The sequence below is a fragment of the Falco peregrinus genome, chromosome 1 (assembly GCF_023634155.1).
Source record: "Falco peregrinus isolate bFalPer1 chromosome 1, bFalPer1.pri, whole genome shotgun sequence".
In the NCBI taxonomy this organism is placed as follows: Eukaryota; Metazoa; Chordata; class Aves; order Falconiformes; family Falconidae; genus Falco; species Falco peregrinus.
The window spans coordinates 25,893,098-25,919,818 of record NC_073721.1 but is presented as its reverse complement, the minus strand read 5'-3'; the positions used below and the strand labels follow the sequence as shown (position 1 = coordinate 25,919,818).

At 37.9% G+C, this 26,721-nt stretch overlaps 1 protein-coding gene across 6 annotated transcripts in view; it reads right to left on the bottom strand.

Moving 5' to 3' along the window:
- Positions 1–8,983: 8,983 nt before the first annotated feature.
- Positions 8,984–26,721, bottom strand: part of PCGF5 (polycomb group ring finger 5) — a 100,506-nt gene continuing 82,768 nt past the window's right edge. For 5 of the 6 annotated variants that reach the window (XM_005238923.4, XM_027788866.2, XM_055799896.1 and 2 more), the window contains 5 exons: positions 26,016–26,164; positions 24,595–24,693; positions 22,892–22,981; positions 20,984–21,043; positions 8,984–18,698 (listed from right to left, as the gene is read on the bottom strand). In XM_005238923.4, the coding sequence (XP_005238980.1) occupies positions 18,651–18,698; positions 20,984–21,043; positions 22,892–22,981; positions 24,595–24,693; positions 26,016–26,164 (446 nt within the window). In that variant the 3' untranslated portion in view covers positions 8,984–18,650. The remainder of the gene's footprint in view (positions 18,699–20,983; positions 21,044–22,891; positions 22,982–24,594; positions 24,694–26,015; positions 26,165–26,721) is intronic. The other variant, XM_055799930.1, reaches the window with a different exon arrangement.

Genomic DNA, 26,721 nt, shown 5'->3' with positions numbered 1-26,721 from the left:
AATAATGTGATGAGCTCCGGTCCATTCTCACTATATTTACAGTCAACTCACTTCTACTATAAATGTTTTTTTTCATGTTGAAACAAATGCAAAGGTTACATTAACCCTCAGCAGGTGTCCCCTCTGTACAGCACAAATCACTGCGTTCTGCAGCTGGCCCAGGGGGACTTCACTGCCTTGTTTCATCCCAGGAGGAGGTCCACGCCGGAAAGGGAGCAAAGACTTACCTGGAGATCCCGAGGAACTCCTGCAGCTGCATTACTTCAGCTTATGTACAGATGCCACTGGGGAGACCCTCAAAACTTCTTCAGTAGGGTCTGGTTTTGCAAACCTGCAACCTGTGGCAAGTAATGCGCAATAACATTAATCACAGGAGGAAAATACGCAGCAACACTCTTTTTACAAGTCTTTTGCTTACAATAAGAAAAATGAGGTTCAATATTGCTTATACTAAAAAAAGAATCTTGGGATCTGATCTAGTCTGCTTTACATGAACACGGTACCCATGGAGCAAGTCCAGACCTAAACTGAGAAAGCTTAGAATCAGGTTATTCTCCAGGAGGGTCTCAACCCTGTCCAAATTCTTGCCATATGCAGTTTCCCTGATCCTAACACACTGGCAGAGGCAGCACAGAATTTGGCCCCAGTTTGACTTTCCTTGAGAGTCACACTTGGGTAGAAGGGGCACTGGCACCCTTAAGCAGGATTTAGTGGGTGTGTTAGCTGGCCTTCGATAAAGTTTGGAAGAGAACGGAAAAATGAAGTTTTAAATTTAATGGTTAAGAAAAAAAGAAAGAAAAAGTGCAGTTGTTCTCGGGTGTAATATCAGGAAAGGCTGTTAACAACCAAAACAGGTCTCCACAGAGGCAGGAGGCACAGGGGGGAAAAAAAGGGGGGAGAGAGAAAAAAGCACTCATATAGAGAACCAACGTAGAGCATCCATCCTTGCAGTATATAGAGCGTAACATAAGACAGGTGTGAAGGAACTAGGACCATCAATTGCAAGCCTATAATATGAAGCTAAAACTAAGAGAAAAACAGAATAATGATAGCAGGAAAAAGAATGAAAAGAGAAACTGATCTACCTACCTACTATGTATTTACCAGGATATAAAAAAAAAAAAAAATCCAAACACGGCACTTCTAACAGAGTACAGCTAACCAGGGCACTCGTAGGACAGATCTACTCACATACCTACACCAACTCTCCATCTCTGCAGATCAGGAGCCTCACAACCCCAGGCACTGCAATGCACTAATTCATGTTACAGGTGTCACCCTTAAGAGACAAAATTAGTTTTCTCAGCTGAAAGGCAGTGCAGGGCAGATCAACTTGCCCCACGGGTTAGGGGAGAGGCTGGCTGGGGGATGCTGTGGCTGCCCTGGGGAACCCCCTGTGGGTTGGTGCCACCTCCCATGGGTGGGATGGGATGGGAACGTTCCAAACTAGGGAAAGTTTTTCCGGCTACCTGGGGAGGATATCCTGGTGTTGTGCTAATAAGGAAGGAGCAGCTGAGTACTAACAGAGCTTTGCATTCAGCCATCAGCAACGGCACACACCTGTGACCGCTGCTTTAGCAGCAGTTTCCACCCTGCTGACACAACTGCCGCCAGAAGAGCTGGTTGCAAAGAAATGAACCACTGTCATTTCAAGCAGAGCTGTTGCTGTTAAAAGGACAAAGATGTTTTAATGACAAAGAGAGGAAAATCTTCTGTAAGAAGATCTGATAAGTCAGCACCTGATTTGGTAGGAGATCCCACCTGAAAGGATGGAAACGAGTGACACAGTGCAGCTGGCTTCTCAGGTGGGACTTCTGGTGCTGAGAGCAAACAGAATAGTTACCGCTGCTGGTGAAACCCACAGCCAAAGCTCATGGCTTCACAAGCCCATTGGCTGCTTGGATGGAATTGATAACAAAAGATGGAGAGCTAAATCCTTCTGCAATTTAAACAAATATCTGTGACAGGTATCATATACAGTGAGCTTAAAATGTCAAGGTCCAGCACGTTCCTACCAACGGCTCCTGAATATGAGTAACTATTTGTTCTGCTTATTGTGGGGCAGCAGGATAGCAGATCAATTTACCTTAGTTTTTCTACATAAATACCTAGCAGAAATGCTGTCAGAATTGTTCAGCTGCATCACCTGTTGAAAATAATAGATCCTGGCGATTAAGGGTGTTTTTCAAATCTGTATCACATAGGAGAGCTAGAGCTGGGAAGCAGTGTCTGGTGTATCATCCTGCCTGGGTTCGGCGTCACTCCGTTTAACCAGCGCCAAGCTCCTAAAGGTCAGGGCTGGTGACAGGCTGCACGCAGGTGGGGTTTACAAACCTTAAGATAACTCTCTACACCTCCTCCCTGGCCGTCACCGCTGATGTACAGCAGCTGCCTCCTGCATTTAAGCTCAGTTTCTGCCTAACGACTGTACAGGTATTATTTGCAGTTACAAATCCTGACTTAGACACATCTGAGCCCAGGGAGTGGCTGCTCTTGGGCTCAGCTATTGCCTTTGTACAGGAAAAAGGCCAGATATTAATGAACATGGAGGACATCTATAAAACCATTAACAAGCTTTTCTTTTTTCCTTTTTTTTTTTTTTTAATTCTGCTTTCCCTGGCTTCTATTTTGATGTACAGTTTAGTGAGTTATTTTTTAAATCTGCTGTATTTTTTTCTATTTAATAAGACATTTTCCAGTCACAGAACTCTCTCTTGCTGCTGTCACATTTGCAGTCGCCATGCCACTGAAGGTCTCAGTGCTAAGGGAGGATCTTTGCCTTCTGGCCTTCCAGTATTGGATTTTACTATTAAATTTAGGGGGGAAAAAATGCCTGGGACTCTTGGGAAATTGTCAGAAAGTAATTTTTCTTTGAATGCAAAGCACAGACTCCCCATATGTATGTATTTCACCCTTGACAAAAGCACTGGGTGTGGGTAAAAGCTAAACAAGCCTTGATCCATCTGATTCTGGAGAGTCACAGAGGAACTTTTCCTTCCATTCCCTGGGACAGACACCTCGGCTCTGTGTCCCACTCTGGGACCTGCGTCTTGCATACATGCGTACTGCTCTGCTGATAGCAGTCAGCTGTGTGATGCTCCTCATTCTTACTCAGAATGACTTCAGCATCTGGGCATTGCTGGCTTGCTCAAGCATTTATGGAAGTCAGGGAAAATCTTGCCACCTCCCTCTGTGAATTTTGTAGAAAAACAACTGGAGCATCTAAAATGCTGCTTGGAAGGGATCTATGACACTTTGAGCATTCTTAATGCAACCTTCATGGGTCATCACTCACCAAAGCTGGATTTTTTTCACCTTTTCTAAATATTACTCATGCATGAAGAGATGCAGATTCAGTTCAGCTTCAGCTCCTCAAACCAGAAATGTGTATGTGCCTTGTGGTCTGTTGCATTAGAGGTGGTTGGACCTGTAGGCTTTTAGAGATATGTATAATTGATCCTGTACTGAAGTGGAAAAAAACACATTTGACTTACAGAGTAAATGGAAACAACTGTCAGCCTCTGTGGAGACTACATTTAGGTAAGTTCTCTTAGCAGCGGGCTACAACCCCCTGTGCTTTTGCTCTTGGGACACAGTATCTTTTCTTTGCAGCTATTAATAGCATAAAGCACTACCCAGTGCTTACTTTGTCACAGAAATGTTTTATTTATATTCACAACTGTGTGCACCTTACCACATTGTTTTTTTACCACTCCCACTCCCAAATAAATATTATCCCATGATCACCTGTGGGCAAATAAAAGCAGACCAGACAATACAGCTGCTTCACAATAGGTGGCTTTTCCTCACCATGACCTGCGCTCCCGATGTATTTAGCAACAAGACACCTGTGAATCCACGGACAGAGTCTTGCACTGGGTTTCACAACCTCAGTGTCAGGCCACAGCAAGAAGCTTTCTCTCTTCTGCAATAGCTGGGACATCTTTTTTTCTGTCTGTAATTCTATGGTAAGGCTCTAGGATGCTAGTTTTCTAAGGTCAAGTTCTTTAGTAACTCTTAATATTGGACTGCAAACAGTAGGTGGAACTAAGCCTAAGCTTCCTGGTAGTAAAATGTGAGGACATTTAGGAAACATATCTACCGGTCATCTATCTTAACTTGAGGCATGGCTTGGCAGCAGTTAAGAAGGTGGGTGATATTAAAAATGTGTTTCTTGGTGAAAGGTAATATACTTTGAAATACAGTTTTTTATATATAACCCACAGGCAAACATATCGTATACAACGCAGGACGGTGTAAAGGTAGCCTGACTAGCAATGACCGCAGCTCGTAGCTGGGCTCAAAGCCCGCAGCCACCGCCCGTCTGCTACCAGTTCCCAGCTCAGTGCACAGAGCTGCAACAGCCTGAACGGTGCTGCACAACTGCAGCTACGGGGCCAGTACCCCACCGGCTGCTGCCCCGTGGGCTGGCTACCTGGTATTCCCTTGTGCTGGCACATCCTGCAATTTCATCCGCGTGGTGCTGTCTGCAATGCTACGTCTTTGGAAATTTGTGGCCCTACCTGCTGTTGTGCAATTGAGAGAGTTGAGAACTACAGGAGCTGAAGACTGAATTTTTTACAGGCTCTTCACCTTTGGCTGTAGCCAGTCTCCCCATGTGACTAACAGTAGATGACACCAGGATAAAGAAAATTAGTATACAGCCCCCTCCCTTGGAAAGACGAGTAGCGTCTCCCACCACATCCACTCCCTTCTCAAAATCCAGCAGATATTAAGAGGAACTTAAAAGAATTTAGCTTCTCCTCAGCTTCTTTAAGCAGCGGTTGTTGTAGTTTCCCCACATTGGGAAATGGGCCTATATTAAGGCTCATCGTGATAAAGCATCTTACTCCATGTTTTCTGATGAAATAATTCTTTTACTCCTGAGAATTTGTTTGCCGTAGAACAGGTCTTGGCCAAGAGCTGCAGGCAGCAAGAAGGGTTCCAAGGCTGAATGCAGATGGTAAGCGGCTCACCATGTGCAGTCACTGAAAGGGTTGGTCTGGGCACTTTTCTCCAAAGTCAGGAGACAGACCTGAACAGATTTAGGTATAAATTCTGATTTCACATTACTGTTGCCTTGAAAACTTATCTTTCAGTTACTTTCTTGTACTAAATTGCTCTACTCTGCTTTCACCTATGTCCACGTTGCCATGGCAAAGTCACTCCTGCATGTATATGTTTTAAATACATAACTTCCAAAGCGCTCTGGATTCCTTTGACATGGTAGGCATCTATTTTCCAGGTGATTTTCTTGGTTTAGATTTCCACAACAGCATCTAAAAGCCTATGTACACGTTACATGTTACACATATGAGTACTCTTTAAGCACATGCCTTTTTACAGGATCAAGCATCTACATAACATGTATTTGGTTCCATGCTATTACAATACTGCAAACACAATTCCTTGTGGTGTTCACAGCAAGTATGGAAAATTAAGTTATAGCAGCCTTTGGTTGAAAACAAGAACAGTGCAACTTTTATCCTTCATAGTATAATATCTCCAAATAAGCTATAGCATTATTTATTTATTTATTCTTGTATTAACACAAATCTCCACTAGCCTGTCACAAGGACCAAACATTTTTCATTTTATAAGTCTGAGAATAAATATAAAAAAATGTCAAAATAGATGGGTAATGCTCTGAACATGCACATTTGTCCTCAAAGTGTTAGCCAGAGAGCTCTTCAAAACAGCAATTATTCAAAATTTGAAAAATTTTTGAATTTTACGCATTGCTTACCTCAAGCAGATTAGCAGTGTTCTTTCATTTATTTGTAAGGTACTCTGGAAGCACCTTTTCACTCTAAGAAGAAACATTCTGGCAATCAGCAGAACATGAAAAGAAGGATAGGATGACTGCTGCAAGTTACAGAACTCTTTACCGCTACAGATCCATGCCTTTTTCCTCTCGTTCCAGGGAATTTCATTACCAGAGAACAACAATCTGAGCTGAACATTTGTAGAAAAAGAAAGGGTCTAGAAGTCGTCTGTGAAACTGCTGTTTAACATTATAATGCAATCAATGCTGCGGATGGAGGAGAACACTTTGGTAAGTACAGGTGGTATTCTGGGTGCCGTTTGCTTTCAAGGGGTACCCCTTAGGAGTACATCTCTTCTCCCCCTTTTAACAGATTCAAATACATTCCAGAACTTAGAGAAAATGAATGCTGTCCAAATAGCCAATTCTGGATGCTGTACCATAGAAAATCTATGGAACTATTTAATATATGCAGTATAAACCCAAAGACATAGTCTGTACACAATGCTGTATAGTAGGTTTTACAATAAATAGTAGGAAATCTGTTCTTTTCAGCTACGCTAACACTTCCTAGATGTACACTAGAACACAGGCAATTTTTTGCTATCATAAAATTCTTTTATATCAAGGCTGGTGACAGTCAAACTGTTCATATGAACCAGACTCAGGTGACTGTGTTCAGTTTTGTAAGTCCTGTGGAATCAGGCAAGTAGCCCCTTATATCACGAGTAAATAATTTATTTCTTAGCAGGAGTCATGCATTATCTGTCTCAGAAGAGACCATTACATCTGCTGCTCAAAGCCATTTTTCTGCTGGGAGTTCTTCACGAGTAATAAGGTGGTTTCCAAATTTAACATCCTAAGCTAGCAAAGCACAGGAGCAGCAGCAAACTTCCCCAGCTCACTCCTTCGGGTCGTCAGAAAGCTTCGTGTTTGGTGCAGCATAAGGACAAGATGAGCACGCAGAGTAGTCTCTTTATATCTGCATCACTTTTAGGAGTTTACAGGGAGGAGCATGGGAATAAAACACCTTTTAGAAAGCAGTCAAGGCAAAAGGCATACCCCTCAGAAAGACCTGGACAGAAAAATTAAAAGGAAGAATACTGGCTAGTAACAAGCTCTGCCAGTTCTACAGACGTACTAGGACATTAAAACCTGTAGGGGCTACTGGCAGCTGGACTGGAAGTCTGCAGGGGCGGGCACTGGCACATGCATATTGTGCATCTTCAGTCACCAAAGGATGACATTAAATCCAAGGAGTTTAAAGTGTCTCCAAAACTGCTGTTAAGTACAGCTTTTCTTAAGAATAGGTTCTTTATGGTAATTATTTTCCGTATCTGTAAATGCACCTAATGTAGTCATTTGTGTACTGCAGGAAAGGACGAACTTCACCTATAAATAGTTTAGAAAAGATGGACAGAATGGTTTTGAATACAAGAATGTTTTCTCTTCCTGTGTTAGCTTAATGGGATACATGCCAATGCTTTTATGAATTATGAATGCAGCAGTTTTCTTTCCAAATGAAGATGTTGGAAGTCTGCCACTGGAACGAGGTGCTCATATTACATACTGCCAGCAAATTTCTGTTTCTTTAATGAAAACTAGATTACTAAATCACTTTTCTTCTGAAAAACATTACTCTTGCCTATAATGATGTTGCACAGCATATTCTCTAGAATAAAAGGAAAAAAAAAAAAAACCCAAGACCAGGACAGAAAACATTTTGGATCACAGTTCTAACGGGGAAATTCATATGCTGTGCCCCTGATGTAAATAGCTGTTTGTATACCACCTACCTTCCTCCTTCAAAAAAAAATAATCTGGACTTATGACTGATCAAGCATTTGTTGCTAGTCCTATGCCTGTGTTTTTCCCCACAATGATACTCTTTTTAGCTACCTGAAACAAAGTAATTCTTTAAAATAATGGAATCACCAACATTTTTAATGGAAATCTTGCTTGAACATCACTCCCTGCTTAGGACCAGAATTTCGCACTTAAATATGATTCAATTTCTGTTCCATAAAGAATGTAGCGGCATTATGTGAAGTTTGGTTGTTTTCTTTTTTTCCACTGAGTGACCCCTAAATCTCAAGAACACTTTTAGATGAAGAGAAAGTATTAGTTTGTGACCTTTGACAAATCTGGAGGTCAAATATTCAACATCAAGAAGGTTCAAAGAAAGCCAGTGAGGCTGCAGTGCTTTTCCTGCACAGATTACACAGCTGCCAGCAGTGCTGCAACTGCTCTTTGCCCGTCTATCAGCAAACCGCAATGTTTCTAACAAATCCCAAGGAAAACGTGTCTCATTTAATCATATATATATAATGCAACGTATATACCTTCACATTTTGTGTTCACAAGCAATTAATATCTGTTCTTCTGCTAACTTCTGGGATTTTACAAGAGGATGCAAAATGCTATTTGTTTCAGGTCATTTTAGTTTAATCAGCAATCCTTTCCACCATTCCCAAACCTGAACCACATCTCAGATCTCATGCGGTGGTACTGCAGGTTTCACAGCAGCATCTCAGATAAAAGGTATGAGTTTTTTTGACTGACAGCTCTCCCTCCATTGTTTTTCTTTGCAATAACTCAGTATCTAGCACGAAGACTGTTAGTTCATACCAAGGGCTCATTTATAAAGATCCCCTGGCTTCCAATTTGCATACACATTTGTTTTATGTTACCTTAGAGTCAAAAAACCCCCAACAACATAATAAAGGGTAATCGGAAGGTAAGTGCACAGAACAATAAATACTGCTGAAACCATATTAAGTCAGAAAAATGTCGAAAAGGAAAAAAAAAATCTGACATGATAAAAAGCAGTGAAATTATGTTTTAAAAAAACCTGTGGCAGAAGCTCTATGGGATTGTTTAGTACTGAAATGTACTTTTTTTTTTAAAAAAAAAGAAAAAGTCTCAAACACACAGTCACACTGCATAACCCACCTGGTTGTATTTTACAAATGGGATGTCAAATCCAGCCAACTTCAGTGTTATGCAGCCTTTGCACCCATGAAAATTAATGGTAAAGCTCTCTATGACATTAACAAGAAGAAAACTAGGCTAAGTACCTTCAGATTTTTCTAGAAGGGAAAATGTTACCGCATTCCATTTTCTTTGCTGCACTTCTGTGAGCTGATAGTTTGCTTGCATGATTAAGATATAAAGCTAGTAAATGTTTTAATTCAAATATTATTACAAACCAGAGAGAAGTCAGATAAAACCAGAGATTTTTTATTGCACAAAATAAATTATATAGAAACAATGCAACAAAACAACTTGTATTGTAGGCTGCACAACAGATGTTACAACATGAATATATTTATTGCTTTGAGAAAGGAGCAATTTCAGTGCTAGTAAGCAGATTAGTTATACTTCTTGCTCATCTAGATTTTTCAGAAAATTAATCCAACTGGGCTAGAGGCATCTTGCAGCATATGGGTCAGACCAGTTTGTTATTTGTTATCAGCTATTATAAAGGTGCTGTCAACATTCTTGACATTAGCATGAAGCACTCAAATAATTTAATGTCACTGGTACTGGGCCATACAGGTAGTTACAGAATTAAAAATACCTTTACTTATCGGAGGTATTTATACACAAGATTCTAAAAGGTCCATTTACAGGGTTTGCATGAGCTGTTGCTTTAAAATAAATCTTGTTTACAAACGTCAGCGTAGCTTTGAACAGGCACACCTCCCTCTACACCAAGAGGCAGGACTGTGGGGTTCTGCCAGACTCCCCCCTAGTACCAGCGCTCCCCTTACCTAATCCTAAAATCGCTACTAGTGCTAACTCAGTTATACACGTCTCATTTTTTCCAGGGCCACACTCAGCTTCTAAGGGCTTTAGCACAGATTAAAATAAACCCCCAACATTCCATTGGTAGCACTGGGTGAAATTTACGGTGGTTTTTAAGATACTTCAAAACACAACATATTTGGTTCTTTAAAAGATACAAGACTGCAATACTGGTAGTTGCACTCAAACGGATTTAAGTCTTTAAATTGTTACTTTGTGGACCCTGAGATGCTGACTTCCAATAAATTACTATAGAAATTAGCTCAACAAAAATTATAAAAATGGACAATATTGAAAAAATAAAATGCATCAAAACCTGATCACTTGCAGATCTTTGTGAAGCATGTGTATTAACGGCATTGTGCCGTTACAAGTGTTCATAGCCTGACTGAAACCATCCACCAGTTTGACAATTACACAAGTATTTACTCGGCTGAACTGTAACACTGAATTCTACTGCTAGTGTATACACTCAGTGTTGCAAAACTCATTTACTTATGGGAAGGTTAATGTAAGAAGATTAAATTTAAGCAATATTAGCCACCCATGAAAGGAAATTCAGTGAGGAAGTGGGGCCATTTCAAGTCTTAGCCATAAGGATAATAAAAGAAAGTAGCTCCACTGAGGTCAAGCTGAAGAGCTTAACTCAGCATCGGGCCCATGAGTAGACCCCTGTAGAATCCCATGGGAACAAGTAAATAGATTTTGGACTGCCTGCTAACAACCACAACGGTATTCACCACTCTTTACTGTACTTGAATAAAATCCTTTGCTTTACTGTTTTTTCCCCTGAAACTGCACTAATGCACTATGTTGATCAAAATATAGTTGAGTGAGGTTTCAAACAGATGCAAAATACTACAAGAAATAAGTTACTCTGAATTTAAAAAATACTATTTGTACAAATGCTCAGAAGCTGTAGTGATGCAATCATGTTTCATGTATGTACCCTGCTGCAGTTTCCTTTGGAGGAAAGTATTATACTTGACTAATCTGGCATACTTTTTCATCTGGGGAACTGTTTTTTTAAATCCTGTACATAAAATTCTGTCTCCGTTTTATAAAAATCTTTATAAGTATAGTAAGATTCAGCTGAATAACCAAATATACCCTGAAACGTCCATTAAAACACACCCATTGCAAAAAAATTATTAGTATTTTTTGTAATTACTATGAACTAGAAATGTTTTAAGACAGCTAATATCAAAGATGGAACACAGCACCACCAGCCTATGTTTTGCAATTAGTTTTCTGATTGGACAGAAAATATATTCTCATCATCAGATACAGTTGATTAAGTTAAGAAATGCATTTAGCCCAGCTGTACTAACTATACAGCTTCACACAGAATAAACATTCCATAAATCAACAGAAAATGCATTTGAGCACAAAAAATAAAAATATCTAAGTGATTCTCTAAGCAGCATTTTGGTTTTGTTTTCTTTTTTTTCAAAACATTAACATAGATAGATATTGGACTGATTAAATATCTACAAGTGCTTTGCCTTTACAAAAATACATATACTCTTAATAGTAGGATAGACTGTCATTAACAATGACCTGTGTTTTCTTTCACTTCAATTTGAATGATTTATAAGCTAAATTTTACAACCACAAAAAGGTTTATTTGTAATATGATGTTATCACTTTTGACAAAAAGCTTAAAACATTTTATACTTTAAAACAGATTAGCAACATAAAAATCACAATATGTTCTATGAGCTCCTAAGTACTGTGAGGGCTGCTTTATTAAAAACTGGTAACCACTGATCAAATGCAAGGAAGCATTAGAACATTATTACTGCTCACCATAGGCTCCTTTCTTATCATAACTTGGATCACAGCTTATATAAGGACACTTAGGCCCCCATCCCAAAAAAAAAAAAAAAAAAAATTTCCATTGAGTGTAGCTCTATATCATCTGTTCCGTAGCTTGGAACATCCAACAATTCAGGCTTTGCACTAATTTTAAAAACTGCAAAATATTTTCCTTTCAATAGTTAAGTCTACAGTAAGGGAAAAAATGATGCATTGCTTCATGTTTATTCTAAGAAGCTTGTATTTGAGAAAAAAAAAATGATCAGTAAGTTTTTAGAATGAAATATTTCAGTCAGCTAAATAATTAAATTGTCCTTTTACTTTCCAGTTTAGTTAATCACTATCCTGGAAAATGAAATCAAGATATTTGGATTTCTTTATTCTTTCTACTTTAGACTGCACAAGTAAAATAACTGACTTGCTAAATCAATGGTCTCACATCAAGGACAGCAATGCCATTTGCTAAAAAAATATCTATAAAAATCTGTAAAACATACTTAGTATCTTCTCATTATCGTCCAAGTCTGTCCTTTCCACCCTCCAAAATATCACTGAACTATGACTAAAAAACCCCAAAGTAGCTTGGTGAATATTTTGTGCTTTGGAAGGTTTGCAGGATTGACAGCACACTGAAGTTTGTCATCAGTTCACAGGCCAGGTATAGCAGACACATCAGGGAGACAAGCCTTTGTGCTTTGCTTCGGGAACATGAGCTATGTAAACTCAACGAGCTACTTTAGGTCTGTTAACCTTCATGCTACTCCTGTTGGTTTTTTTCCTTTTCTGTTTTGTTTTGGAGACCGCTAGGTGTGCCTAACCCCTTAGCTTGGTGACAGGCGGCCACCACCAGTTAAGTTCTCCTTGACTGATTCCAGGTTTAACTCTTAACCACTGCGCTCCAGAGAAGTGTCAGTGCCTTCTCCGAGTCAGTTTCTGGGTGGCTTTACCTTTGGTATTAAATAGGTCCCTTAAAACTACTAGGCAATCAAATTATCCATAAAAATAGTTTATTTTAAAAAAACTTTTTTTTTTTTTTATGAACAAACTAAATATCTGACAACAAAGAGTAATTTAAAATCAATTAGCATCTGGTACTTTTCAGTAAAAAGAGAGCATGTTTCATCTTATCGCATCAAAATTCATGAGACAACAGCAGCAATGTCTACTATACCCAATATAATACAAACCAGAACTTTAGGAGTAGAATACCGCCATAAAATGTGCCTTGCACTTCGATAATAAACATCTTTATTACAACCTCATTTGTAATACAAACCTCAGTATGCTAACTAGCAGCACAAATGTTTTACTGTTGCAGAAATTCTCTGTTATATAGCAACCTACTCTCAGCTCATACTCTGCTTTCCACTCGCTACCATGAGGAAAAAGGAAAATGCACAGTAACTACTTCTGTTCACCTCATCCTGTCAACTGTCACATTATTAACCTTGTTAGAAGCATTTTCTAAAAATACACAATAAAGTTAGTTCAAAGAAAAGTACGCGTAATGGTTCAGATAAACAAGCAAAGTCAAACCAATGCCTCTCTTTGGTTAAAATGTATGTAATGCCTAAAACTTCCACTTGTAGATATCTTTCATTCCAGAATGTCTCCTCCATCCTGAACCTACAGAACAGGGTCTCTTTCTGCAAGTACCAAAGGTAGCCTGGACATTTCCATCCCTCTATAGAGCTCTGCCGTTTCACTGCCGCACTCCAGAACTGTATGGATCTATATAGTTTACTAGAGAATGAAACAACAGCTTTACTCAACTGTAGTAGTAGGCTACCTGAATTCAGAAGATTTACGGCACATATCTTGGATGGCAGAATCTGTCAGGAATTCATTAATTATTCAGTATCTTATTCTGGAGTCTGACGTTTTAATCTGATCTACAGACTGTGTAGCTGGTAGTAAAAAAAGATAAATCAACAGGTAGATCTGCTTATGAAGAAAAATACACTACAACTACAAGATGGTTTTTTTGAGGATATTCCTACAGAGGGATGTTTCAGCTCAGGTCTGAAGGCCAGACTACCCACGTCGTATAACTATTGGTAACGAGCAGTTAGAAGCTTTTCACTTTTCCTTTAGGGTGAATCAATCCCCTCTGTCCTGGAACTCATCCTGGAACACACTCCAGTAGACTGCAATCCTTCCCCAAACATGTATCTCTACCTTGTGGTAGCATTACCTTGTTCAAACTGGCTAGAAAGGATTCTAAATGCCGAACTGTGAAAACTTTGTTAAAACCCATTAGAGCTACCCGATGAACAAAACCCAATGAGTGATGCCTTGTGCAGTTTCTCCTTTAGAACTTCACAGTGTTTCTACTTGTTGGGCAGCAAATGGGCTCAGGTATGGGAATGGGCAAAAGATTTGTAAGAACCTAGGATTAATTACAGGACAGAGGGTGCCTGAATAGACGTTTTAACGGAGATAAATAATAACATAACATAGCATAAAGTAAAATGAGAGAGGAATATCCTGCATGACATATGCATTTCCAATGGAAGCAAACAGATGCTGCCAACCTGTCTAGGTTAAATGAAGAAACTGGAACAAGCTCTTGACAGCGTATATATGTGCTGTGGATAGGCATGTAAGTCTTAACTGCCTTTGGTCTTCTCCAAGATAAAAATGATCAGTCCATGTAATTAACCAGTATTTTATGTAGCCTCTCTGTAAACAGGGCTCAATCGCTCAATCTATTTATTCTGGGACTTAAGACTGGCTTTGAACAACTGTCTGTTCTCCAGTCGTACCATAGTACCTGCCTGAGCTGGATGCTATTCCTTTTGTTGCAAGCCCTCCCAGAACTATTTTTTCTGTGGAGTGAATGCCTCTTGGTGTCTTCAGTGATATGAAAATGTACAAAAATCACAAATGGAACAATGCAACTCATTCACCGGTTCGATTAAAGGACTAAAACCTGGCCTATTTTGTTATTTTAGAGAACAGCAGAGAAGGAAAAATTGTTTGCTTCTCTCAAAAAGTCATGCGTAATGATTATACATGGGAGAGATGAGATGAAACTCTGGACCATTACTTTACCTGCAGCAGAGAAGACGACCCTAGCTTATATCTAAATGGTACGTGATCAACCTCTTTTCTCCTGCAGATACATACTGGAACTGGTTTTGATAACTGCAGAAGAGAAAAGTCAAATCAAATTGTTGGAACCTATGGAGAATAAAAAAGGAGCAAGATCCAGAATTCAAGGGTCCCTCATGCAGAAAGTGAAATAATTTCAATATAAAAGTAATTCTTTTCACATAGTTTCCACTGAGATAGGTGGAATTTTTTCAATTTTAAATTATCTAATAGAACACGTTTTTTTCTGCTTGTTTCCCATGAAAGAAAGCTTCTCAATACAGCATGTCTATGAAATATTCTTGTTGAAAATACTAAGACCATAAATAAAATACCAAAGGAAATATCAGCCTGCCAAATGCAAATAATGGGCTTAAAGGTATTCCGTATTATCAGGCACTTTGCTTTATGTAATGTTTTCAGTAAAGCCAAAGTTATACTTTTTATAATTTATTTTTTTTTTTTTGCATAATAACTGCAAGCCAGCTGAGTATGCACAATATACTTACAGCACTGCGTACTCCTAGGACCCAAATCCCAGAAGCTTTCATGTGAACAGTACCTATAGTGATAAGTCACTTAGATTATTGTAGTAATCGTATTTGGTATTTCATCCAAATAAAAATATGTTTATATGACTAGGCCCTTAGCTACGAGCAGTGTAGTAATGCATGATGAAAGATACATTTATTGATTAATCATCTAATTCCATATTGTTTGAGATATTATAGGATCTTGTTTGTAAATTCTAGCTTACAGTTTGTTACCAGAAAAATTCAGCATCCAGCTATGCTCAACAAAAAGTTGCTTATGACTTTCACTAATGAGTCACCCCAGAGTTAAAAGCAGATACAAGTTTTTCGCTTTCAGGGAAAAAAGCCTCACCACCAAATGTGCCAAATAAGAGACAGCAAGGTTAGGTAGTAGTGTGGAATTTTTTAGGTCTACCTCTGCAGCTAGGTACTGCCGATATGGAAAAGCCACAGAGACACAGTGGCAGCAGCACTTATTTTATATTCCTATTCTTTATAAACATGCAGTGGTTGACACTTTGTCATGGAAGTGCTCGGAAAGTGTGACTGTACGCAGACATCTGCTCTAGGATGGCATATGGTGCAGTTTTAATGGAATGCTTAGGTACTCGTTTCACTTTACCCCATCTTTGGCACACAGGAATCTGTACATGCATTCTCATCCTCCTATGCTGTTCAGATATTCTTAATTGGCACAAATGAATTAAATATGCATATCTGTAAATACTTGGCACATACGTACTGCATGGGACAGAAATTTCCTGTAAAGAAGGCAACACCTGTCTTATACAAGCTGCCCAGTTAAGATACGTACTTCACTGGCACTTCACTGCTACAGAAACTATTAATCTATAACAGCACTCAGGCACCCTGCCATCAAATCAGAAATGCATAAAGTGTGGGCGGCTAGATCATATGCATTTAATGCCATGATTCTCAGCTGGGAACATTAAATCATATCTGTCAGTATTTTCCATGCTTAAAATGAAGATCTGCCTTCTGCAATCTAGCTTTAAGTCCTATCAAGAAAATACCATGAATTAAACCAATAATTCTGATCAAGAGAACTCATGGTTCTCTGAACTGTGAACACAGAAAGTCATTAAACAGTCAAATCTTCTATTAGTTGCCGTTCAGAAGTCAATACAAAGTAGTCCTATTTCAGGAGTGCCATTAGGTGGTGCAAACTTCCGTGTAAGATAACTTAAAATGGATTAAAAATAATGCGTTCTCCTCTTTTTCAAACAAGCCTGTTCAAATTTGTCAAAACAGCAAGTGTGATTGTTGAGAAAAAAATCGTCCCCTGAACCAAGCAGAAATTATGCTTAAGCGTACTACCATTAGTTTTGTGATAAACTGAATGCGGCATTTTACATCAAGTGAGTCTACAGTGAAAATTCTAGTATAAAAACACGTGAAATATATAAAAACTGTAAGGTGTCACCGTATGTGCATTTACGAATAATATCCTATTTCTACTGTACAAAACAACTATATTCTAAAGAGAAGAATGATTTGCAATTAGAACGCATGCTCTGCTCTGCCAAGCTACTCCATGAGAAGGGCCTCCATATACACAAAGAATCTCTTTCTCCCTAGAGGCTTTGCAGAGGAGAAGGGCCCTCCCTACATGGAGTATCCTCTTGTTTCTGTCAAATAGCACAACATCTACCGGGTGGGCAAAAAGTGGACCACTCCCTGCAGCCAGCACGTGCACCCCTTCCCATCTACACTGTGGGCAAACTGGTGCCTGGAGCAGTCAGCACACTGCCTGCAGAAAGGAGCAGCAGCTTCCTAAATGCTTTGCTTCCCCAGGTTCACTGGCATCTGCACAATATGTGCAACCTTGACCTGCAATGGCAGGTTTCCTGAACAGACTGCTACCGACAGTATCTTTTTTTTCTGCATGTCATACGGGCTTTGGAGTGCAATGGTAGAATTCAACCCAACTATATATGGATTCCTCAAGTCATCAATGTTGGAACTCCTACTAACATTAAAGGGGCCAGATGTAATACACAACATGGTTACTTCTCCTACAGCAACACACCAATGTACACGAACGTAAATTTACAAAGGAGTTAAGCCTTGCGTCTGTCTTTTGTACTTGATCCCAAGATAGAATTTTCATTTCGCCTTATCCAAGAATGATTAGCTCACTCTACAGTAGCTTCTGAAAAATTGATTTTGGTTCCCTTTTGCTGTATGCAAAAGGCATAAGAAAACAAATAGTTATTTACAATACTAGCAGGCATGTATTAAGTAGAAATTACATAAAGGTACTGAACTATAAGTAGTATCTCCACAGAATCTGAAGTGAAAAACTCAACTGACTTTTAAGCAGAGCAAAGACAACGGAAGACTACAGAAAACATATGCATTACTATGCTCCCTGCAACACTACCAGGAACCCCAATAAACATTCTATACTAGGACCATTACGCTTGCAATACCTAAGGCAACAATCTCTTTTTATCCAGCACTACCAGGTCTTGGAAAAAAAAAATGACCTTAACAATTATTTTGGTCAGACTGTTTATCTTCAGTATTGCATTACCTCTAATTTTATGGAAATAGTTTTATGATGTGACTTTAACTAATGAAAATTTCTGTAATGAATTCTAAACTCCAGATAGTCACAAGAGATATATAATGTAATTAAAGCTATGTATTATTTTTGTCTTAGCATATTATATATCTCCAACCAATCTCAAAAGGAAATGCTTACTATAAACGGCAATAATGATGTAAAATTTTGCCTTGGTTGTAATCTTATAGTGAAATTTATTTGTTCCATAGACATTTACATTATTTTTAACTTCATTTTTATGGAGGCTTTATTAAAAGAAATGTAATCTGACCAGAAGCCATTCCCTAAAAATAGCTAGTATCCCACATTCCAGTCTTTAGGGAAACCATAGAAAAGTGCAATCACAAAGGCTGTGATGCTTTTAAGCAATATTAGCAAATTCTATTTAGAAGATTTAAAATTGCTGTTTTGAATTACCATTTTCTGCATCTCTTGTTAAGGGTAATTAATCTTTACTCACTGCAAAAGGACTGTTGCACACTCATGAGTGAGCTATACCTGGACCCATGAGAAGCTTATCAAGAAAAAAGTAGTGGCCCAATCACCACTTGTCTAAATATATTTTCTATACAAAATATTTTCAAGGTATAATCCTCAGTTATTTGTACAGTACTCTATGATTTAAACAACAATATTCAGTAAAATAGTAAGTGTGTGAAACTGCAACACCACATGGAATGAGCACTCTGCCATTTTGCTAGTGTAATCAATATTAGGACCAGAAAAATTTTCTAACACACAAGCAAAAATATTCCATAGTTTTTGAATCTTGACTGTACACATCATGATTTTGGCTATGATTTGCAGCACACTCGTAAGATACACAAATATCTTATGCACATTTCAGTAGCAGAATGGCACTTGGCTTGCTCTAATAAGAAACAACAGAGATGCAACTGACAATTTTAAGAAAGACAATGTCCTTATTTGCATGCTGAAAATCTGGTTGTGTCCCCCTAATCCAGGCACATCCATTCATTGTGCAATCTGTCGATGGGTAAACAAATAGTGCAGGATTCATCTCAGTGGGATCTGGCCCTTTGGTCTAACCGAAGTCAATTCTAGGTCGATACTGAAGTACCATAGGGTAAGACTAAAAATAAAAGCAAAAGAAAAACAACAAAAACAGACAAGAAAACATGAGGACATAATTCATAAAAACTACAAAGAAAATACTATTAAAGATTGCCTTAAGAATAGCCATAGCTTATCTCTAAGACACATGTATATGAGAATCAGTTTTATGTATACGAATAATTCTATACATTTCAACAGTTAAATCCACACCTGTACTTCAAATCTCTACTTAATCTCTAAGTCAGTTAGTTGTAGTTATTTGTCATTAATATAAAATGCCTGTAGCTGCTTTTATATATTTCACTTGGAGTGCTCAAACAACTCCTCTTAGTTCTGTGTTGCTGTGTTTGAGAAAAAGCAATCTTGAAATTTTATAGTTTCTAAACCAAAGTATATTTACAGATTATGATCTTTGATTTTTATATATACGGAGGTTCCATAGCTATACTAGTAGTCCGCACTAGTTAATGGAAACCAGGCTACTTCTGGTATTAAAAAGAAAAAAAAAAGAAAAAAAAAATCAGGTCAAATTGCTGTCAGCTGATTTTCTGAGAGATGAGGGCTAACTTCTCACCCAAATCCAAACTCCTCAGCTTCAGATCCAGTGATACATTTTTATTAATTCCTACTGGGACAACTGCTGGGATCCCTGAACTGGACAAAACTGTTGTGGAATGGGAGGCAAGAGTGAGTTTCCAGAAAGTGCTGTGGAATGCCTGGGCGCTTGTTGCTGGAAGTGCTTTTTCACTAATTGTCTTATTTTTTCAGCATGTCAGCATTTCATTTAAGTTTGATGTTTTCCTCTTAACTTCATTAGGATACTGGACATTTTCTACAGCATGAAACAGAGGAAAATCTTATTGTCTCAGCAGCTTAAATACCTCCTTGCCACAGGGCAGAGGAACATAACTAATATAAATTTCTTATGGTACATTCGGAAATACAAAGAATTACTACAGAAGCTATCATTAAAACCAGGAATATTTTACTGCATCCTTCAAATGCAATTCAGATGAACTTCAGCGACCAAAAAAAGAAAGATACCGCTGCAGAGACTTATACAGGTTAATAAACCTTCCATGCCATGGTAGTGAAAAGGTCACCAGAACTAAATGTGATCACACTTGCTGGGGATTTACAAACTGGAGCGCAGAGAAATCACAACATAAACCAAGAAGTATTCAACAGTAGCAGGATAGCAGGAGCATTTAGAAGAGAAGACAGGGGGCACCATGTGTAGTCTGCATGTGCAATTATCAAATATACATTTGTAGTATCATAAATTACTTGGTCTCAGATTTTTATTTTTATTTTTGCATAGGATATGACTACCATATTATTTAAATGGTATTTCACATGTTTTTCACTTTGATTATATAAATTGTCTCTTAAAGTTTTCCGATCTAATTGCAAGTGCACGAAGGCACAGACAGAGCGGTCATCTCACCGAAACTGCCATGTAAACCAGCGAGGCTCTGTGTCTTGCAAATAAATTTACAAAGCAACTGTACAAATAAAATGCACTATGCTGCAACAATTCTAATTATTGAAGTACGCATGACTGCAGTAGGTCACTCCCACCCACAGTGGAGAGTGAACCTCTATCATCAATTTCAACTTTTTGCTCAAGCAAAAATATTATTTCAATCTTCCAAAGTAATTTGTAGAAACTAGTTTAAAATTCTCAATGATGAAACTGAAATACTGTTTCATATTGGTATGAACCAGATTGATCAATGAAATTCAGAAATCAGCTTCAGTTTGCAGGTTCAGGAGGTTTTGGTTTGTTATATTCTGGAGATTAGGCATTATTCCATTTCTAATTTTAAAAAGATGTGAAAGGAATATAGAATTAGAAACAGCTAACATTTCCTTACTCCATTAAAGACAGCATGTGAATTGCCATAAAGAGATGAAACCAACTCGAAGTCTCTCTTGATTCACACTCTTCAGTTTTGGATCCCTCATCAATGACTGCACAATGCTACTAATTAGAAGGATGAGATAGGAAGAAGTAGATAATCCTCCCAGACTGATGCAGGTTATCAGCCCACAGAATATCTCTCTAACAAAACCATAAATGGCCTAATGTAAAGTAAAAGAAACTCCTAAACATTTTGAATGGGTTCTAGTTATTCATTCAATGAAGCTTTTTCTGAAGGAACAAAAACGCTCAGGCCTTGCTCATAGAGTTTTAGCACTTTGTAGTGTGGAATTATAAAAACTCCACAACTTGGGTTAAATTGAAGTGCTGACAGGACCTTAATGACTGTAGTATGTACAGTCGTGAGTGCCTCTTACCTGATAAAAAGTGCCATCCTGAGAGCAGACTTGCGAAGATGAGCAGTTCTGACACCGAAACTGCGAAGGAGATGATTTTCTGATCAGATAAGAGGCAGCCACAGCTGGACATACACATTTACTATTTAATTTTTTAAAAATTTTCAAACGAAGAGCTTAAAAATAACCTATTTCTTTAAAACAGGAGACTTCTCTAATGCATAAATGGTTATGTTCCCTTTACTACTCTACCTCTTGTAAGGGCCACATGTATGCCAGTAAAAGCTCACAGTGAATAGTACCGAAGTCGGAGATAATGGATTTACTTGATCTTCATCCAAAAGAAAAGACTGTTAATTAATTACCATTGCAAATTCTGTTTTACAACAAGACCCAATGCAGTTAAGGAAAACAAAGTCACAGAAGCCCAGATGTCACTGGATTTATTACCAGTGCAATGTAATTTTTACAGAGTTTTGTCTGTCATCTCTGACTTCAGGGGAGTGATTTAAAACTTCATAAAGGAAAAGATGAACACATACCTGACTATACTATGCGTACATAAACACAACTTACAAATTTAATCAAGAGTTGTCAACTCTTATATTCACTTCATGTTAAAAACTACAGTTCTGAGAATTTTGAAAAATTTTAACCAGTACAAATAATGTCCTTTTTGTCAAGATGATAGTTACTGTTGCTTCCAAACCAATGCAACTGACAGAAGTCCATTTGTAGGCAGGAGCTGCAGGACTGTCATTGAAGAATTGCACTATCACTAAAGTTTTTGCCGATGGCAAGCCAAACAAACACCCACTGGTTTCATGGCAGTACTGGAAAAAGTACTACTTAAAGCTATGTATTGGTGCCATACTGGGGTTTCAGCAATCATCAAATTTCAGTGCAATATTACTTTCAAATTTAATGACCACATTAACTCCCCTAATTTATATCAAAGTCTATCCTTCCCCCTCCCCCTTCAGATTAAGTTAAAACTTAAAACAAACTTGTGAATTGTTAACTTCACAGTATGCTTAATCCTCTGTCTTCTCTGTCCATGCCCCAGTGCTTTTGTGCTGAGTACTAGGAAGCTTAAAAAAACCCACAAACCAAACCAAGCAAACCGAAAGTTTTACATATCAGTATATTAACTTGTGTTAAGTGCTTAACCTCAGCGGCACTCCAATATAGCCTCCACTGGTAGCGACAGACAACAAATCTACACACACTACAAAGTAATAGAGTGAAGAACAATCAATGGCCACACACAAATGTATAGAAGAAAGAGAAGAAATGGGGATATGACTTCTAACAAAAAAAAAATTAAATACACAGGTAATATACAGGCTACTAAATCAGAGTACCAGACCTGAAAAAAATGTCTTTTAGTCAGTTAGATATTGCAATTCTAAAATATACACACGCAGCAAGGAAAACCCATTTAGCTGTCTTATCTGGACGTTAGTGTTAACACAGTATGTCTAAAAAACTGGGTGTAGTATTAACAGAAATAGTAATAAGACAATTAGATTTCACCAATAATTTTTCAGTGTCACTTTCAGTTTACCGACTGAATAAAAGATACTTAATAAAGAACTGCTGGATGCAGATTCCCCAACTATTGTAACTGAAAAGGTCACTAAAAGAAAATTTGCAGAAAAAGAACAAGTGCTTGGGTTTTCAGATACTTGGCTTAAACCTCTGAGTAGAACTTGCACGTAAAATTTGTATACTTGCTATTTTTAGTTTCAGAATCTTCACAATATACGTGCTGCAGGGTTTCACTCATAGGGTTTAACATAAGAAATCCAGAAAACATGCAAAATGCATTTTTAAATAAGGGGGTTTTGTACCCAGCTGTGAAAGCATGTGTAGTCCCTATAATAAATATACCAAACCATCATTTATTAATAATGTAACAGCATTTACGTTTTCGCCTCTTAGTCTCCATCTTGTCATATAGATGAATTCCATAGTATGATCCTTCCCCATGATTTCTCCATTGCATAGTACATCCAGCTTAAAATACAACAGAACAAACAGTAAGAGAAAGGGATGCAAAATTTTAATGTCTAAATGAACTCCTAAGTGAATCTCTGACAGTTAATCGCTCAAACTCCTATTATTATACAGTAATTCTATCAGACACATATATAAAATCTGGATTAATACAACATGCTAACACTGCTATTTTGTACGCTAGTATTTCACTTTATTCTTTCACTTTTGTGTTTTCAATTAAGGTGTGGACAGAAGAAAGTCTGCTAAACTAGACAGGAAATCACTAGTCGAAAAACACACCCTGTATTTATTAATACTACACAGTATCTGTTTGAAGAAAATGCCTTGTATGTATTTTGAAGGCTTTCTTGCTGCATCAACAGTCTTTCAAACAGAAAGATATAAACCAGAAGTACTTTAATTTTAGTTTTTAAAAATAAATGATAAAGTCATTTTACAAAGTTAAACCCCCCTATAAATTACAAGGCAGATGTAATTCTGAGTGTACAAACATGATTCTTCGTTAACTGAAGACAAAAGAAAAAGAGAAGTAATGATTTTATGTAAAAAATGACTGGTTTAAACTGCATCATAGCATCTTACTTCTAGCCTCCACTGAAAATGTTTGACAATACTATAGCCATAATGCTTTTCTAGTTTGTTTTTTTTTTTTTAAATTCAGGTTTTGAAGTAAACTGATACTGCGTAACACAAACCATTAAGGTGCCAGAGATAGATTAAATTAACATAATTAGCAAAACCAAATGACATCAAAATGGCTGGTCAGCATATCATGATACGGTGACAAGCTCCTGTGTATAGCTCTGCACCCAGGCTAACTCAGCCCTACCTCTGACCAAAGCTGGGAGGCTGCCGTTTGTGCTAGAGGCAGCATGCAGTTCATGGAGTCATTGACTAGTAAGAGAACTGGCTGAACAAAGAGTCTGTGCTGAGGTCAAAATTCCTGTATCCCTGGGAAGAGGGGAAGCAGAGGCAGGAGTCTCACACTTCCCAGTTCCACCCTGAATCACAACTACTACTATGTTAGAAAATCCCCCCAGGGAACAGTCTTGGCCAAGATCAAACCACTCACGTAGCAAAGACCCTCTCTCCATTAAATTCTACCTAATTCCAATGAAGGTGCAAAAAAAGTCTCTGCATTCTGAAAGATTCAAATGGTATCGCTCCTCATTTCTTCAAAATTACTGGAGACTTTCTTACATCTAAAGACAACAGAACTGCAGAGTAATTTGGTGTATGTCTAGTTTAGCTCTCGTTTTCCTCAGTAACTACAAGCCCAAACCTGTATTAAGTGACTTTTTTATAAGCCACATGGAAAAAGAAAGCATTTATTTTTTACATCAAAATATCAAAACCTTATGTATCTGTTCCTTCCCAGGTGAGCAACAAACTGAAGTTACTAGAATTGTGTGAGTTCCTTGATCAGTAACTTCAATCACTGTGTAAAATGATCACTTCTCACTTAAGGGAAGAAAATACAGCTTGGAATACTGAACAGTACGTAGTGATTGGGCTAAAAATATTCCTCAAATTCAAGTATGACTACATTTCATAAAAACCTACTACTTTGTAGGGAAATAAAAATACAAGCATCATTCTTTTAAATGTACCTCGTAAGAACTTGGAAGTTTTAATTTTAAGCTGAGAAACTTTTTTATAGTTCCCACGGTCACTCGAGTAGAACAGCGGATAAATTTCTTCATTAAACCCTAAAGCAACAGCAACAAAACAGAAAAAACATGTTAGAAATTTTGAGGCACGTAAGCAATCTTTAGTGCAAGGACAGCTGTAATTGATATTTTTTTCAACTAGTAACCAATTCTTTAGAACTCTCTTCTAATCCATATTGGCACCATAGATTCATTTTTGTTCAAAATTTACAGGATGACAAACAAGTTCATTTGACCCATCTCTGGTTCTACAGAAATTTCCAAAAGAAGGGAGGAAAGAAAATAAAACAAACAACCACACACTAAACCACCAAAAGCCCCAGAATTTAAATAATCTGAGTGTCTGTGTTGGTAACACTGGGGGTAAAACAGATGTTACATTTCTTTAGAATTTCTTCAGTCCTTGAGAGAAAGGGGAACTAAAACCATCCTCAAATAATCTAGGTAAAATACAGGGAAGCTACACACATCTGAGACATGATCTATTATCACAGAATCTGTGATCCAGAACCTAATAGCTTTGATTCAACAGGAAAGCTGGAAACCTGCGACTCCTACATAGTGATGGAGATAAAGATTGCTTACTGTGTATAGCATGAACAGAGAGTGGTAACACATACATATATTTTCTTGCTGAATCAGAACTTTTTTCCTGTGTAAGAACTTCCAAAATAATACATGTGATGTAGCACACAGAAAATGTTAGTGTTTTATTAGACAAATCTTTAGTATTTTTTTTAATTTTTGTCTTTGTAAACACTTTCTTCTAGACTCGATACCATTAGGTAATGTTCCCTTCAGGAACAGAAACCAAGTATCTGTAATTCTTAAATCAGCAGTTAGCAGGTATTAGTCTCCACATTTTACAGATGGAAGTGACCTGCCTAAGGCCACAGATGACACATCAGTGTCAGAATCAGGTTTACAGCTCAGAAGATCTGGATCCCAGTCACCCAGTGCACAACGTATCTGAAAAGCAGCTTCATGCTGGCATGTTAAGACAGCGGTCTTGGAAGCGTGAGGCAGCTCACCTACAGCTAGCTTTTTAAGTACCTCCATAGCATGCTGTCATCTGCTGTGTAATGCAGTTATATACCATCAGGGCTGTAGGCTACAGAACTATAATCCATTAGAAAAGAATAAAAATCCACTGTCACAGATGGATTCCTATATGGAACTGTATCTTCTACAAAACTCCAAGATGTATTGTAACGTCTTAAACAAAAGGACTAAATGAGTGTGGAAGTGGAGACAGGTCACCACCTTCAAAGTTCATTGTTGATAGTTATAAAATTATTTGGTTCCGGTAAGATGCTATTCTGCCAGCAATAACAACAGCAGAGATTATCTTTACTACTCACTTTGACTACATTATCTCCTGACTGCCCATTGTTGCGTAAACAGTCGAGGCAGATCGCAATCTGTGGGTCACTCCTGTGATAGTCTTTATCTTCTTCATTTTCATCACACTCCTCATCTACTTTGGGTTTATCAGCTTTTGGGCTTTCATCTGTAAAAATACAAAGATGAAATTATTTAAGTGTAAAATAATTACAAGTCACAGTAGCAAGAAACACATATTTAAAGTAATACTTCATTTTCAAGAGCATATTTTTTCTTCAAATTAACTTTATACAATTTTAATTCAGTGCGTTCTTAAATTGATCAATTTACCAATCTCTGAAAACAAAGTTTTACTACTTAAATTTTAAAGTAATATGCAAACAACAGATTTCTGTGTGACACAGTGATGGGCCACTAATGGTTATGGCTGTATACTTCTGTTTGTGTACAGTGATTAACACCCTGCCACTGTACATGCATCAAGATCACTCAGCCACATAAACCTACTCTATGGCATGGCAGTTCACTGCCAAAAAATAATTGCTTTAAATAAACAGTGGAATAATTAATCCCAACCCTTGTATATCAAAGCAACATGGGTAATCAATTAACTGCCTGCCACAATGATCCAGCGGAAACAAGTTCCTGAAATGTTATCATGAAGTAAACTAAGGGAAGATAAAAAACTTGACTTTCACTTTTGACCTGGTATAAGTACTGTAA